The sequence below is a fragment of the Triturus cristatus genome, chromosome 11 (assembly GCF_964204655.1).
Source record: "Triturus cristatus chromosome 11, aTriCri1.1, whole genome shotgun sequence".
NCBI classification, from domain to species: Eukaryota; Metazoa; Chordata; class Amphibia; order Caudata; family Salamandridae; genus Triturus; species Triturus cristatus.
In genome coordinates, this window is record NC_140594.1 from 184,516,145 (window position 1) to 184,531,896 (window position 15,752).

The 15,752-nt window shown below is 46.6% G+C and overlaps 1 protein-coding gene across 1 annotated transcript in view; it reads right to left on the reverse strand.

Annotated features, from left to right (window-relative positions):
• Positions 1 to 15,752, reverse strand: part of NAA25 (N-alpha-acetyltransferase 25, NatB auxiliary subunit) — a 792,299-nt gene that overhangs the window by 141,236 nt on the left and 635,311 nt on the right. The window contains exons 20-21 of the mRNA XM_085636118.1: positions 14,559 to 14,624; positions 14,342 to 14,439 (exon numbers count right to left, since the gene is read on the reverse strand). Of these exons, the coding sequence (XP_085492244.1) occupies positions 14,342 to 14,439; positions 14,559 to 14,624 (164 nt within the window). The remainder of the gene's footprint in view (positions 1 to 14,341; positions 14,440 to 14,558; positions 14,625 to 15,752) is intronic.

Sequence of the window (15,752 nt, forward strand, 5' to 3'; positions counted from 1 at the left end):
CAATGTATGTCATGCCATGAACAGGGGGGGTTACCGACTGGTTGCACATTCTGGCTTCACCACTGGATCCAGAGGGGTGGGCATCTTGCTGCGATCTTCCCTCCCGCTTGAGATTGACAAAGTTACTCTTGATGACAGAGGGCGCTATGCGTCCTTGACTGGACGGTGGGAGGGTCAGACTCTTTCATTGGTCTCGGTCTATGTTCCCCCGTGCCTCCAGACCTCCACTTTCTCTGATGTGGGTCGTATGTTACTTGAACTTCCTGATAGTCTCTTGCTTGTGGGTGGGGATTTTAATTCCGTGATTTCTGGCGAGTTGGATCGTTACCCTCCCAGAGCCCTCTCTGCCGCCCAGGCGTGGCTCGGCGGGTTCTTGGACACTTTTGGCCTAGTGGACTGCTGGAGGTTGATACATCCGACACAGTCAGTACACATTCTACTCCGGGGCTCACGGGAGTCTCTCCAGACTAGATTATTTTCTTATGCCAGCGGCCCAGACCACCCGGGTCCGGGGCATTTCCGATCATTCCCCATTGTGGCTCCTCTTCGATACCGGGATGCGATCCGCCGGGCGGGTCGCCCCCATTAACTCCTGGTACCTGCGTGACCCCAAGATCCGCAAGGGTCTCATTAAGTCGCTTGACCAGTATTTTCTTGAGAATGAGGAGTCCGTCTTGTCCTCAGTGTCCTTGTGGGAGGCTTTCAAAACGGTTCTCCGAGGACACGCCCTATCCCTGATCGTGGAGGCCAAGAAAGCTAAGAACGGGGAGGTGGTTGCGTTGGAGGCTGAGATATCGGGGTTGGAGGCTGCCTTGGAGACGGCTGTCACTCAGGACGGGCTCCACGCTCTCAGCCTGAAGCAATTCGAATATAAGTCCCTTGTTACGGATGCTGCTCGGACAATGTATAGGGAACAGCAGGGTAGGCTGTATGACGCTGGGGATAAGGCGGGTAAATTGATTGCTTGGCTTGATAAGAAGGAGAGTGTGAATCGAGTGGTCCCCGTGCTTCAGACGTCGGAGGGAGTGAGTGTGACTGACCCTGGTGAGATTGTGGAGTGTTTTGCGGATTACTTCCGTGCTGTGTACTCCCCGGTGTCTGATAGGGATGAGGCTGACTCCCGTCACTTGTTGAAGGATATTGCTTTGCCCTGCCTGTCGGTGGATGAGCGTGAGCAGTTAGATGCCCCGTTATCGGTCGACGAGATTGCTACCGCGATTCGTTCCCTTCGCTCAGGCAAGGCTATGGGCCCCAACTGACTCCCTATTGAACTTTACAAACTGCAACCGGATAAAATTGCGCCATTTCTCCGTCGTATGTTTTCGGAGTCGCTTGAACTTGGTTCTCTCCCTGCTGACCAACGTCTGGCCACTGTAGTCGTGATTCCCAAGGACGGTAAGCCTCGGGACCGTTGCACCTCGTACAGGCCTATTTCTCTGTTGAACGCCGGGCCGAAAATCCTTGCCAAGGTTCTTGCTAATCGCCTGCTTACTGTTATCTGTGACCTGGTGCATCCGGACCAATCCGGTTTTATCACGCACCGGAATACGGCCCTTAACTTGCGGCGCCTACATGGCTTACTTGCAAGGGCGGAATATCTTTCAGAGCCGGCCATCTTGGTTTCCTTGGATGCCACGATGGCCTTTGATACGATAGAATGGCCGTATCTTTGGGCTGCCCTGGCAAAGTTTGGATTCGGGGCGGGATTTATTAGTTGGGTTAAACTCTTATACGCTGCTCCGTTGGCTCAGGTTGTCGTTAATGGGAGGGTTTCCCGGCCCTTCGTTCTTGGGAGGGGCACTAGGCAGGGGTGTCCGTTGTCTCCCCTGCTCTTCGCTTTGGCTTTGGAACCGCTCGCTGCTTGGCTTCGTTGGGAACCGTCGATAAGAGGGATCCAGTGGGCCCCTGGCTTCGAGGATCGAGTTTCGTTGTATGCGGATGACATTCTTTTGTACCTCACCTCACCACGTCAGTCACTCAATGTGCTCTTTGACATCCTTACTTCCTTCGGCAAGAACTCTGGTTTGATTATTAACTGGTCCAAATCCTGTGTCTATGCTATATCCGGTGGCCTTCCTCTCTTGCCTTCTCGTTTTCCCATTAAGGCGTCCCACTCCGGCTTTACGTACCTGGGGGTGTACGTCTCATTGGACCCGGCGGTCCGCTACGAGCGTAATCTCCTCTCTCCACTTCGGAGATTGAGGTTAGACGTGGCCCGTTGGCGTAAGCTTCCCTTGTCTCCCCTCGGTCATGCGGCGCTTTTTAAAATGATGTCTCTTCCCCGATTCCTTTACGCACTTCAGAACTCCTTTGATATTATTCCGGCGGCCTACTTCCGGGAAGTGGAGAGCTTACAGAGGAGGCTTGTTTGGGATGGTCGTGCACGTATTGCTCTTGCAAAACTGACTCTCCCCTGGTATGACGGGGGCATTGCGCTCCCGGACATCAGGAGGTACTATTGGGCCTCCCAGCTATCTGCTATTAACCATGCAACGTACGCACCTGGTCCGAATCCGGCCTTCGAAATGGATAGATTTTTGTTGCCTGGCGACAACTTTAACAGAGCGCTTTACTCTCGATCGGCTGGGAGGAACTTAACCGGTCCCACTAAGATTGCTGTGCGCGTGTGGAGGGCTGCGAATGTGGCCATGGGCTGGAATGAGCGTTTGACGGGTGCGACCCCTTTGTTTGCGTCTGAAAGATTGGGAAGCCTCTGGACGACGAAGGGCTTTGAGCGTTGGGACACGATTGGCATCAGTAGAGTGGGTGACCTCTGGGTGAAGAGTGCGGTTAAATCCTTTGCAACAGACTGACCATCACGCTAACATCGCGCTGGTCTTTGCAATTTATCGCTTTGCTGCAATTGTTCAGAATTTGTTTTTAAAATTGTATACTCACTGTTTATGTGTATTAAATTGTTCTACTTGTCCCCCACTGACCGCATTGCCTGCACCTTAAAACATCGATAGCACCATTCACCACTTGGGTGTTTGTATCCCTGCACGAGCGCCATCTTGGGAGTAGGGCTCAGACGCCCCCAAGACGTTTTACGGCGCTGCGCTCTAGTTCGAGCGAGCACCGCCTACCACACGCTATTTAGAGGCCCTTATGGTCGCGCGCGTCGCGCCGGAGGAGCGCCAGAGGAAAGCCCGCCTGTGCCCGTCCGGGCCAGGACGGGCCGTAGGGCCTCCCCCCCTGGTTGGCCGCGGGTCTATACTCCTGCTACCCTCAGATCTCTCCATCAAGGGAGAAATACGCTAGATGAGTTAACGCTTGCCACCCTTCGGTCGGAGGACCTATTACAGGTAGAGGCTAAATCAGTCATCACAAGGTCACAAGGCCTGATAATTGCCACGCTTAACACACGATCCCCACAGAAACACCATTTAGAGGTGTTTACACTGCTGGACGAGGGTGAGATCGACATCCTTGCGCTCTCAGAAACATGGTTAGGGACTGCCTCAACACCTGACATTATAGCTGCTTTACCACCCAACTTTGACGCTCGGTGGTATAACCGCCCAAAGGATAGTAGAGGGGGTGGGGTAGCTATCATGTTCAAAAGGAATCTCAAGGTAACACAAATCATCGCAGAAAACTGTGCTGGAGCAGAAGTCCTAGGGATTAAAACATCACTGAAATCCTCATGTATATTGCTTCTTTTAGTATATCGTCCTCCGCAGAGCTCGCCGGAATTTAATGCTTCCTTCTTTGAGCTGTTGACCGATCTGGCATCCAGATATAAGTCCCTGGTAGTGGTTGGGGACTTTAACTATCATTGGGACGAGATCCCCAGGGGGCCCACTGCGGCCGAGTTTGGAACCAATCTTGCCACTCTCCATCTAAACCAGCTTGTAAAAGGGCCCACCCATGAGAAGGGACATACCCTTGATCTTGTCTGGTCCTCCCTTCCTCGAATGGAAATCCTGGAAGTTAGCCCTTGCATCTGGTCAGATCACTATCTGATTAAGTGTTGGGTCCCAGGGGAGCCTTTAACAACGGCCCCTCCACAAACAAGGAGGAAGGTCCGCCCATGGAAGAAGATCGAGGCCGACTCTTTAGTCACAACTCTTCTCTCCTCCCCCCCTCCGAAGTGGAAGCAGGGGAACCTGGACGCAGAGACCACGACCATTATGGCCTGGATCCGCTCTGCCTTAGACAAATTAGCTCCAGAACGATCAGAGCTCACTCGGAAAAAAGGGAAAGGAGCCCCTTGGTTTGATGCATCCCTCAGGGAAAAGAAGCAAGCTCTCAGGAAGGTGGAGCGAAGCTGGAGACTGGATTATGGGCTTACAGAGTCATTAACATACAAAACTCTTCTGGCCAGTTACAAACGGGCCATCCTAGCTAGGAAATCCGCCTTCTATGAGGGCCGGATCAGGGAGGCTACGAATAAACAAAGGGAAACCTTTATTATTCTAAGGGAACTCACGCAGCTGAATGACAAAAGCGGCGGTCTGGCCCAGCCTGACTGTGACACCTTTCAAGGATTTTTCCTCCAGAAGGTGCAGGATATCCGGATGGATATTTCGACGCTCTCTGATAGCCTACCAACGCAACTCGGTACAGACAGCTTGCAGTCTGCGGGGGTTTTGCTTAACTTCCCAGCCATCGACGGAGAGCACCCGACAGAACTGGTTAGTCATAACAAATCAGGATCCTCCAGTGATCCCTGCCCTCCGAAAATTTTCAAGCTGGCTTTGCCAGGCATTCAACCCCAGTTGCTGCATTTACTAAATGCTTCATTGGAAGCGGGTTACCTCCCAGCATCTCTGAAGGAAGTCAGAGTTTCCCCACTTCTGAAGAAAGCGGGCACTGACCCTAAAGCACTAAAAAACTACAGGCCTATTTCTCAACTGCCTTTCCTAAGTAAGATCTTGGAAAAACATGTCCTGAACGCAGTAGCCAACTATCTTGAGGAACACCATCTCCTGCATGCCAGGCAGGCAGGTTTCCGACCACAACACAGTACGGAACTGGTTATGGCCACGGTCACAGACGAGTTAAGAATAAGAGCAGATAATAAACAACCCTGCGCTCTGATTCTGCTAGATCTATCGGCAGCTTTCGATACGGTCAGCCATTCCATCTTGCTGAGCCGTATCGCGAAGCTGGGGATTGCCGGCCAGGCATACAAGTGGTTGGAGTCCTTCCTGTCGGGTCGCACTCAGAGGGTTCAGATGGGGGACCAGTTATCTGGGATTAAGGATGTGACCTGGGGGGTGCCTCAAGGGTCCGCACTCTCCCCTCTATTGTTTAATATCTATTTGCAACCCCTGATGGATGAACTCACGCGCAGGAACTGTGAGGTCTTTAACTACGCAGACGACACGCAGTTACTGGTTCAGCTGGGAGATACACCAGAGGCCCATGAATCAGTCAGGAATCTTCTGAGATTCACGGTCAACTGGATGACCAACAACTTCCTCAAAGTAAATGCAGAGAAAACGGAGGTGTTGGTGGTAACCAACAAAGCCAATCCCTGGGATGATTTGTACTGGCCCCCAGAACTCGGCAAAACCCCTATCCCCGGGACGGTAGTGAAGAGTCTTGGCCTAAAGATCGATGCGGATCTTACTATGGCCCCTCAAGTGTCGGCTGTGGTGGGCTCCTGCACAGCCGTGATGCGGCAGTTACGTAAGCTTACTACCATTCTCTCTGCCTCCACGCTGCAAACTATCGTCTCAGCAACTGTCATCTCGAGGCTAGATTATGGTAATGCTTTGTATTTGGGCCTATCACAGAAGCTGATGAGGAAACTACAGGTTGTGCAAAATGACGCGGCCAGACTGGTTTTCTCTCTTCCCAGAAGTTCGCATGCATCTACTCTTCTTCGCAAACTGCATTGGCTTCCCGTGAAGCTTAGGGTCCAATTCAAAGGCCTCTGCATGGCCCACAAAGCACTCTTTGGCAATGCCCCGGAATATGTCAAACAGCGCCTGAGGAAGTATGTTCCCGGTAGGCCCTTACGCTCGGGGTCTGTCCCAAATCTGGCTCAACCCAGATTCAATTTAAAAACTAAAGGAGGTTGTGCTCTCTCAGTACTCATTCCTCAACTTTGGAATGATCTTCCATCCAGCCTGAAGGAAGATTCTCACCTACTCTCCTTCAGGAAAAAACTGAAGACATTTCTGTTCGGAAAGGTAACATCTTCGGTCTAACTGGAGCAGGCAGATAGTTGCGGAGGCGTCATTATGTTGTTGGTCGTCTGTCTAGCGCTTAGAGACCGGTGGTGATAGGCGCTTTATAAGTACCATATAACATAACATAACATAACATTTGCTGCGCTGCAGAGTGAGTACGAATTGAGTGAGAGGGAGTTCTTTCGGTACGTCCAGGTTCGGCACGCCTTGCTCTCGGCCTTCGGGGCTGGGACTGCAGTCCCTGTGTCTTCGCCACTCGAGGACCGCATACTCGACGGTCACTTGCCCGACAGTACTATTTCCCTTATCTATAAAAAACTAATAAACGTTCGGGCGGATCTCCTCGTGCGCCTTCGGGAGGCGTGGACCGGGGATGGTGTGGAACTGGACGATGAGGATTGGCAGTCTGCGCTGTCCTCCCCTAAGGAAGTGGCCATACCCGCGCGTCTCCGTCTTGTCCAGCTTAAAATTCTCCACCGTGTCTACGTGACGGGCCCTCGTTTAGTTTTGATGGGTTTTTCTGAAGACGGGCTCTGTAGGCGCGGCTGTGGGCTCAGCGCCACTTTTCTCCATGTTCTCTGGGAGTGCTGTGAGGTGGCGGAGTATTGGCGCCGGGTGCATGCTGTCATGGAATGCGTCACTGGGGTCGCTTTGTTGCCCGAGGCTCGCCGATGTTTGTTGAACGTGTGGGAGCCTAATGACTATAATGCGGCTCAGACTCGGTGGGCGGCCCTTGGGAACATGATGTGGAGAGGTGTGGCTCACTGGTTAGAGGTGGCAGATCCGTAAGCAGAGAATCGGCCAGGGACCAGGGTTCAATTCCCGACGCGGCAGGGTCGTGGACCAGGGTCAAAATGGACTCGATAATTCTCGCCTCGGTACCTACTCTAACCAGGAACACACTCGGCAACTCTGGGCATTAAGCTTGCCTCATCTCTACAACGGCCCCCCACAGACGCCGGGGATGCCTGGTTTCACCTTGGAGATATCCAGAAAGGGACCATCTCACAGGGATAGCCAGGACGGGTTCCCCAGTGGTCTATAGCGCCGGGACACTTCCGAGTAGCTGTGCGCTGTATAAATGAAAATAACATAGCATAACATAACATTGCTAAGAGGGACATCGCACAGCGTTGGGGTTCCCGACGGCCTCCCACCGTGTCAGTATGGAAGGAGAACATGGATTGGTGCATGTGCAGAGAGAAGACTGTATGTATCTCGGGGTAAGCCGGGGGCGTGGGGTAGAATCTGGGGTCAGTGGAACGCGTACCGAGGGAACATCTGCACGCCCCCCCCTCGTGGACACATCTGATGCTGCCTTGTCCCCCTGATCCTGAGGTTCCCGGACTATTACATTTTACCTGTAGACGATTGTGGCTCTCCCGTCGCCCCCACCTCCCCCTTGCTCATCCTCATTGTCCACCTGAGGGTGGAGTATGTATTGTGTAGTTCCCCGGATGTGGTTAGACGCCCCTTTTTTGATGGTTTCCGCCTTGCTTTTTGGTGTTATTTTATTTTTTTCTTTGTTTGTATTTCTAAAATGTATGTATCTTGATAACCTCTGAGGTGCACTCAGTAATTTGTTAATTCGGCTGGGCCCCAGGGGGCCTGTTGCTGCCTTGATGTTGTTGACCATGTATATATTAGCGGCCGGCCCTGGTGGTTGTAGGCCCATGTTTGTATTGCTTTTTATGTACAATAAAGGTTTTCGCAAACAAAAAAAAAAAAAAAAAAAGGAATCTTAATTCATTTTGATCCAACATCTCATGGCTGTACCATCTTTGGATCATGTTGTGATCATCTTCGATACTTAAGTTGTAATCCTCTTTGTGTATAGGTGTGTATAACAATTTCTATCAGATAATTGTCGGATTGTTTCTTGGCAATAATATTCCTTGGTCATCAAAACAATGTTTCCACCTTTGTCCGATGGTTTACGCACAATGCTCTGATCCTTTAGGATTGTTTTAGGGCGTTTTTTTGTTCCTTAGTGTAGGAGAGTAGGATCTGCACTAATGTTGCCCCCACTTTTTTTCTGATGTATAAACTGGTTTCTGGCTATAGTCTGACTGGGTCCCTGCTAATCAGGGCCCCAGTCTCTCTGTTCTCTCTAAACCACTTGGTGTGCATATTAGATGCACTAGTGATTGGATACTGTGGTACCTTATGAGCCCCTCGTATATGGTACCTTAGATACCTGGGCATAGGCACTTCACAGGCCTACCAGGGGCTGCAGCATGTATTATGCCACCCCTGGGAAGCATTTTCAATCTGACACCCCAGGCCTGCTACTGCAGCCTGTGTGAGGTAGTGTTAGCACTCCTCACAGAGATATAGGTTTCTATATCTCACCATGCACACACATATAAATCTATCAGCCACCCCTATGGCAGGCCCTATCAATCCTGCGGGCAGGGTGCTTGGTTTACCATGTGAGGGGGTGCCTCTGCGTGAGCAGGGCCCCTCTGCAGCTCCCAGAGTCTATTCTCTATGGCTGTTTGTGGATGCGGTTAAACCATATACTCTTAAGTTCATTATAACCTCCAGGTAAATGCTAACTTTGGAATGACTGCATCAAAACATGTTGTGTTTGGTGTCAAACAGCTTGGAATCATACCCCCACATCAGTCCATGATGTGGGAGCATGATCCCACCCTTCTAGAGGGGACGACATGTAAAACGACAGAAATCCTATAGAGCTCTGGCATAACAAAATGGATGCCACCAGCACAGACACTGGGCTGCCCTCCTGCTGCTGACTGAAACTCACAGTGGAGGAAGCCCAACAAAAGGCATCCTGTCACAGGGAGGTGTCACCACCTTCCAGACAGGATTTAGTGTTTTGGAGCTGGGTGGGTGCACTCCTAGAGTACTTTGAAGTCCTGCACTGGGGGAGCAGTAGGCTCCTCTGTGCATATGCCAGCTCAAACCGGTTCAGGGGCTACCTGTCCCTGCTCTGGCGCGAAACTGGACAAAGGGAAGGGGGTGTAACCACCCCCTACCCTGACCCTCCCAGAGGAGTGGTCATAGAGCTAGTCCCTCCCCTATCTTCACTAGAAGATAGCAAACTTTGCCATTGCAAATCAGATTACCCTGGACGACGCTCTACAAATTAGAATCCTGGCCCTTCGACATTCCACTACCTTTGGAAGACAGAAGAATCTCCCTTGGAGTCAAGGAGTGAGTCCCCTGCTTGGCAGGCACCAAAAACCTTAATCAACGGTTGCAAACATTCCCACTCCCGCCGGAGTTCGAAGTCCCTGCTGCCCCGGAAGTGGATTTTCTGACCTCGACAGCCATTGTGAGTCCCCAGCAGAGCTGTGGCGAGTGGACCCCACGAGTGACGAGGAACAGCAATACCCGGGGACCGTGCACTATTGTCATGTGCAACCCCTTCGCGACGTTCAACGAACTTGCGCATTGGACCATTTGTGGCCCAAGCCTCCAGCAGGTCTTGCAGCAAAAATCAGCGGCCTACCCCGTCCCGAGTGACCGTGGGCTCCTGTGAAGCATTTCCTGAAGAGGCGTCTTCGAGATCCCTTGCCCGTTGGCTTGCGGGTCCCCCGAAGACTTTAACGACTCAAAGGGCTGCTGGTCATCGTCGATCCCTCCTGGACCTCTTGAGCGAAGAGTCAAAACACCATCGACGACCTGAAATCACCCGACATCCTTGGTCAGCCATCTCCCTGGCCACCGGTCACTGGCAAGTGACTTTGAACACTGTCCCTTCAATTTTCAGGTCTTCAGCATCTTGAATCCAGCCTTGGATTCCACCGGACACTTCTTCAGTCGACGCAAGCAGCAAGTCTTCTTTGGTCTCCATAGAAAACAGTGACGCGACCCGACACCAAAAGACACCTATGCACCCGGCTTCCCTGGGTGAGGTAACTCGTGCACTCCGGTGCCCTAGTGTGTGTTGGCCCTCGAATTATTTACCTTGTAAGTGGCTTGCTTGTAGACTTCCTCGAAGTACCCTAGAACTTTAAAAATCAAACCACGACTTGCGCCATTATAATCAATAGGGAACCCGCGGCTGTGTTCCCACACTGCACGAGTCTCCCGTGGGCCTGTTACTTACTGCTAACACTGCAGTAGTGAAGCCCCAGCGATTCCCCAGGCCCTAGGCCTTGTCATTTTGCAAGTCAACATTCTTATACCCTTTTTTTAGTAAATGGTCTTGCACGCCCCTAGGGCTCCAGCCATATTTGTGCTTAATTTATTGTGAAACGTTGACATTTGAATGTGTATCTGGCTTCTAATCTCATAAAGAGATTAGGAGTGTGTCTAGAAATAAATACATGTTTATTTTATATATATACCTGTGTGGTGTCCTTTCCTTTGGTAATTCAAGAGATTATAAAGGTAAAACAAGCTGCTTTACATTCCCCTGAGACTTAGCCTGAAGGCTGCTCTCCCCAGCTACCACTAGGATAGCTTTCTTTAAAAGGTTGTCTTAAACCTATCTACCATAAGAGTCGAATTGGACTGGTGCAAGGTGGCCACTATAACTAGGGACCAGCATATGCCAGGCCAACTTCTCACACTTAGTCAGATTAGTAAAAGATCTATAAAAATCCAGGCAGTGAGGTTTGGTACCATGTGAGCTGAGCAAAAAAAATATAAATCAATTCACACAAAAATGATTCAGTAGAGGAGTAAACCAAACAATTTATTCTAATACAAGATTAATCTAGCCACTTCTAGTCGTAGATGTGAATAGTTGGTTATAATACATGGGATTCTGAAGTTCCTGTTTAAATTCCGGTCTCTATTTCCTTCATAGTCAGCAACTTGTGACACACCTAGATGCAGATTATAAAGAAAAGAGGGCAGAACTCAACTGTAATAAGTTATTAAAGCAGAGCTCTGGCATCACAGTGCCAGCAGCCGAGGTGAAAGTTAGGTCAGGTCAGGTCACAGGAAAGCTAATTAAAGCAATGCAAACGAAACATTGATTTTCTTTCTTCTGCTTTATCTTTCTAGCTTACAGTAACTAGGAGAAAGAACATTTTACTTTTTGCATTCCTTTGCTAATTATAGAAAACTTAGAACCTTTATGAATGTTTCTACATATTCTTAACTATTGCAGCTTTTTTTCTTGAAAATGACATGTTTTGAACTGTTTCTAGTATGTTTTTTCAACAAATATCTAACAGGTTTTTGATGTTTTTAATTTTACAGTAGAGCCTCCATTTTTATTCTTCATGTTTGCAAACATGCTCTCTCTTTCAAATGAAAGCACTAAGTAACCAAGATTTAAAGGTGTTTGTGGGAAAGATGGTGTGACCATGTATTTTATGGGCTAAAATACCCCCTGCTGTACATTATAAGGCTAATGCAAGTCACCTTAGAGTTCCATAACCGTATAAAGGAATCTGGCCTCAGGACTTATGGCAGATAGTATTTTATCCCATATATATCCATTGTTGCCCACTTTTCACTGAACTACAGGCCTACATCCTTCAATGTGTATACCGTTACAATAACCAACCCGTTAAAGGGAGGGTGAATGGTATCTGGTCACAGTCCTTTTGATGTCAGGGAAATATACAAGGATGTCACACCTATCACCATTATTGTTCTTACTAGCAAGAGAGCCTTTTTTTTTTAGAAAGTATCTGAATCATATGACAAAATCATAAGAATTAGATATGATTCAGGAGTCTGTTAAGTGGCAGCTTAGGCTGATGATCTACTGATGAACATGAGGGGCCCAAATCTTCATACCAGCACTGACTGGCAAGGAAAATGTGCATGCTTTTGGTTACACACTTAACAGAAATAGTATGTTTGTCGCCCTCAACGTTTTGTCCCCATCCCAGGTTGTTAGCAAAAAAAGTCATGTCTGGCTGTTAAAATATTTGAAATTCCTCTGTATTTGGTTCAATGATTAGGTAACAATCTCAAAAATAATGAACAGACTGTCATTGAGAAGGGCTCAAGACTCCTAGACAACTAGTCCCCTAAAATCAACTGCCTGGTGGGTGAGGATTGAAACCAATAAAATTATAAGCTCCATCACAAAACACCTCAAGAGTAAAACTGATGATTTCTTTAAGAGTGGTCTTACATAAAAGAGCTACGTTTTCATCTGCCTAGACAAAAAACTGGGGAAGGGTAATTTAGCACTTTACTAACACCACCAAAAACCTTTTTGCTTCAATATAGTATTTGTGGCTTCAGGAAGTCAATCCCACAGCACCTACTGTTTATCAATTTGCCAATGATCTAGATACTTGACAACCGCTCACTACTCCATGCTCTAAAAAGGTTCTCAAGCACCATAAGCATCACATTTAGCGTCACAATCCATCTAAAATATCTTCATTCATTCTTTTGGATACAGCACAGACTCGCTTTGAATTGGTAATAGACTGGATGGGAAAAACAGAAATGAACATTGCTTCATGGCACAATGAGCATTAGAAACCATGGTTCTCTGCTTTACTGGGAAAAATGGGCTTTGCAACTATTACATCTGAGATATGACTTGAAAGCACATAAAACAAATAATGGAGTTGTATAGTTTTTTGAAACTCAAGGTGGTTTTCTCTAAATGTACACCTTGCGAATACAGATCTCCCACAGTTAGTCATGAGGTGCATGTTGTTTCGAGGGTTTACATCTTTTCCTAAGCTTAACCTGAAGATTAAGACGAAGAGGGCTGGAACAAACAAGTACGAATTCCATTCCTCAACATAAGTGTCCATTGATATGAGATTATAATTTTCACACCACAATTATTTCCCATCCTGATAAGCGGAGACTTCTGGTATTCTACAAATCCCACTAGATCCCTGCTAGATTATTTAAATTACATATTACTTTCACTGATTTTTGCTGGAGCTACAGCAAATCAATTGCAGACCCAAGGCATATGGGTATACATCTGTAAACTAATGAGGCATTTGGGGCACTTCGAAACAAAATATTTTGAAGATATTATTCAATTTAAGTTGCATCTAAATCCAGTAATGAAATATTTAGATGCCATACCAGTAGATCATACACAAAATAGGTGTGTTCCAGTTCTCATGCTATTTGATTTCCTCTCTCAGCCTTTCAGCCTTTAAACAAATATTGCCAACTGGAAATTGCAAAACAAATCTTTATACGCTAATGGCGGGCATGGGTATGTTTACACGCAACACCGGTAACATCTCTCTGAAGCACCTGGACAATATATCTAGCAAGAACCAGTAATGGAATAAACTGGTTCTATAGTTAAATAAGTATCCAGTACTGAATCATACCACCCTACTCTAGAAATTGAATATGCTGAACTTAAATGTATGTGAAGTGATTAACTTTGACCTTATGGTGCTGATTATACAAAGTTTTGGTTCTAGTCATTGCTTGTGTTATATTCGTTTTCATGTTGAAATCGGTTTTGCTTTAACCTAATGGATGGCTGAATATCACATACAATGGAGTTTTCCGTGCTTCTGCACAATTTACCATGTAAACTTTATTAGACCTAATCGGATAAGTAAATATATTATTGTTAATGGGAGATTTCGTTTATGTATGAATAGGTTTTAAAAGAATTATAGACCCGACTAACTCTTAAAAATACATAAGCAAACCGATTTTTCATTTTTGTTACTTGAGTTCTAGAAAATGGCACAAATGATTTAGGACTGTCTGAAATAATCAATTTTTTAAAATTTAAAAGTGGAAATATATTTTCTCTACCTCTTAAAGGCAGCAAAGATACCGGAAATTAGTTTACGTGAGGTGTGCTCAGGTGCAAACCACGTTTGCAACACTCCATGCTACAAAGGCAGCAAAATTGGGGCAAAAATTGGACTCTGCTCTTTTTGCATCTGTGCAAAGTTTCTGTAATATGGCGCTTGGAAAACAGCCATACAAAGGTCACATGAAAGGTATTTCATATGACTTCTTACAGACAAAAAAACAAACATTAACTTCTCCGGCACAGCATGCACCGAAGATTACTATTCATTTAAGTCCTTGCCGCTGTGCCAGAAAGTTCCAATCAAGATAAATATGGGCATTCTGAAGCTATTGGTAATGGCACAGGACAAATACAGGTGAAATACCAGTTTTATCAGTAATGGCAGGTTAAGGAGATGCTGTGTTGCCTTGTAATTCTAGTCAGGAATGCACAACAGGAGATGGAAAAACACTTGCACTCAAGATCAAAATAAAATGTATTGCAGGAAGTACAGACTTACCTCGACAAAGAAGACCAAGTTTTCTAAGCAGGTATGTCGGGCTCTACAGTGACTATCCTGAATTTCCATCAAGTCACCTTTACAATTGTTGAACAATTCTAAAAAGTAAAGTTACAATATATTCTATATTAATTATATTTGTTTCAAAATAGTTTTGAAAACTTTGATTTAAACTTTAAATCACAACTGAACTTGTGATTTAATGCATACACCTTACCCTCCAACTGCTGCAGACAGGATTTCCAACTTCTCACTAGTCTGTCTTGGACATCTGCTGAACTATCTGGAATTAACAAATCAAGTTACAAAAACTCTCACCCAGTTGGACTATGCCTTCAAAGTCTGATAAAATGTTAATGGTGTTATTCAACATTTTTTAAACAGATATTGCCCTAAAAAAAGGATTCTCGAGCACCATCAACATCATGTTTAGTCTCACATGCCCTGTAAAATCTCCCCAGTCATAAACCAAGACGAAAACATACCTGCAACATTAGTTTTCAGTAAGACTATGGGTCACAGATTCACATGCTGCTGGAATTCATTTTCTTCTTTTAAAGAGGATCCAGAGATTGAGTAAGCAGTCTATCAATTTGGGAAGGATTCAATTTTAAAGAACCAGTGAAACGGTGTCATGATTTTTTTGCCCCAGAGTCCTGCTCTTACAATTCATTATCAAGCAATAACCTTTAAAAAAAAGGAGATAGATCACCTATTCCAATATACTATGTGGTGAGACTGCCCTATCCAAGCGCCCCTAGAAAATCGGAATTCAAGCAATAGTGTTTGCAACACATTTGAGCAGGCAGCCTACATGTCAATGGGATGTAATCCAACAATGCAGTTATATTTATTCATATATTTACTAATCAACAGTATTAATATAAGGAGGAGGTATTGTATGGGAAGGAAAGATGCAGTATAAGCTACTGTACAGAGAACAATTTTCATTGAGATTATTACATGGATTTGCGTGAATTACTTGGAGTAGCTGGAACCACAGCTAACAAGAAATATGAACAGTGGCATTACGACCAGGTGTGATTATACTGCACAGTCAAATACAGACAATTTAAAAAGACATGTTAGAGAGAAGTGATAGATAGGGAGTTTTAACAATAGCTGTAACCACAGAAACAGGGAAACAGGGAAACGGCAGTTGAGAGCTAGAACGAGATTGATGAGTTGGTGAAAGGATAATAGGTTTCTCAGTTGTTATCTACGAGTCAGCTGAGGTTAGAAGAAAGTAAGTTCCAGGTACCGGGACAACACTGATAAGAAGTGAAGATGCTTCTTCCATATTGCTGTCGGGGGTGGGCTGCCCTAGGACGTGCTCTGTCCACTTTTTATTGCCTTACTTGAATACATGAAGATATCCATGTGGACAATGTCCTTTTAAAAGGTAGCATTT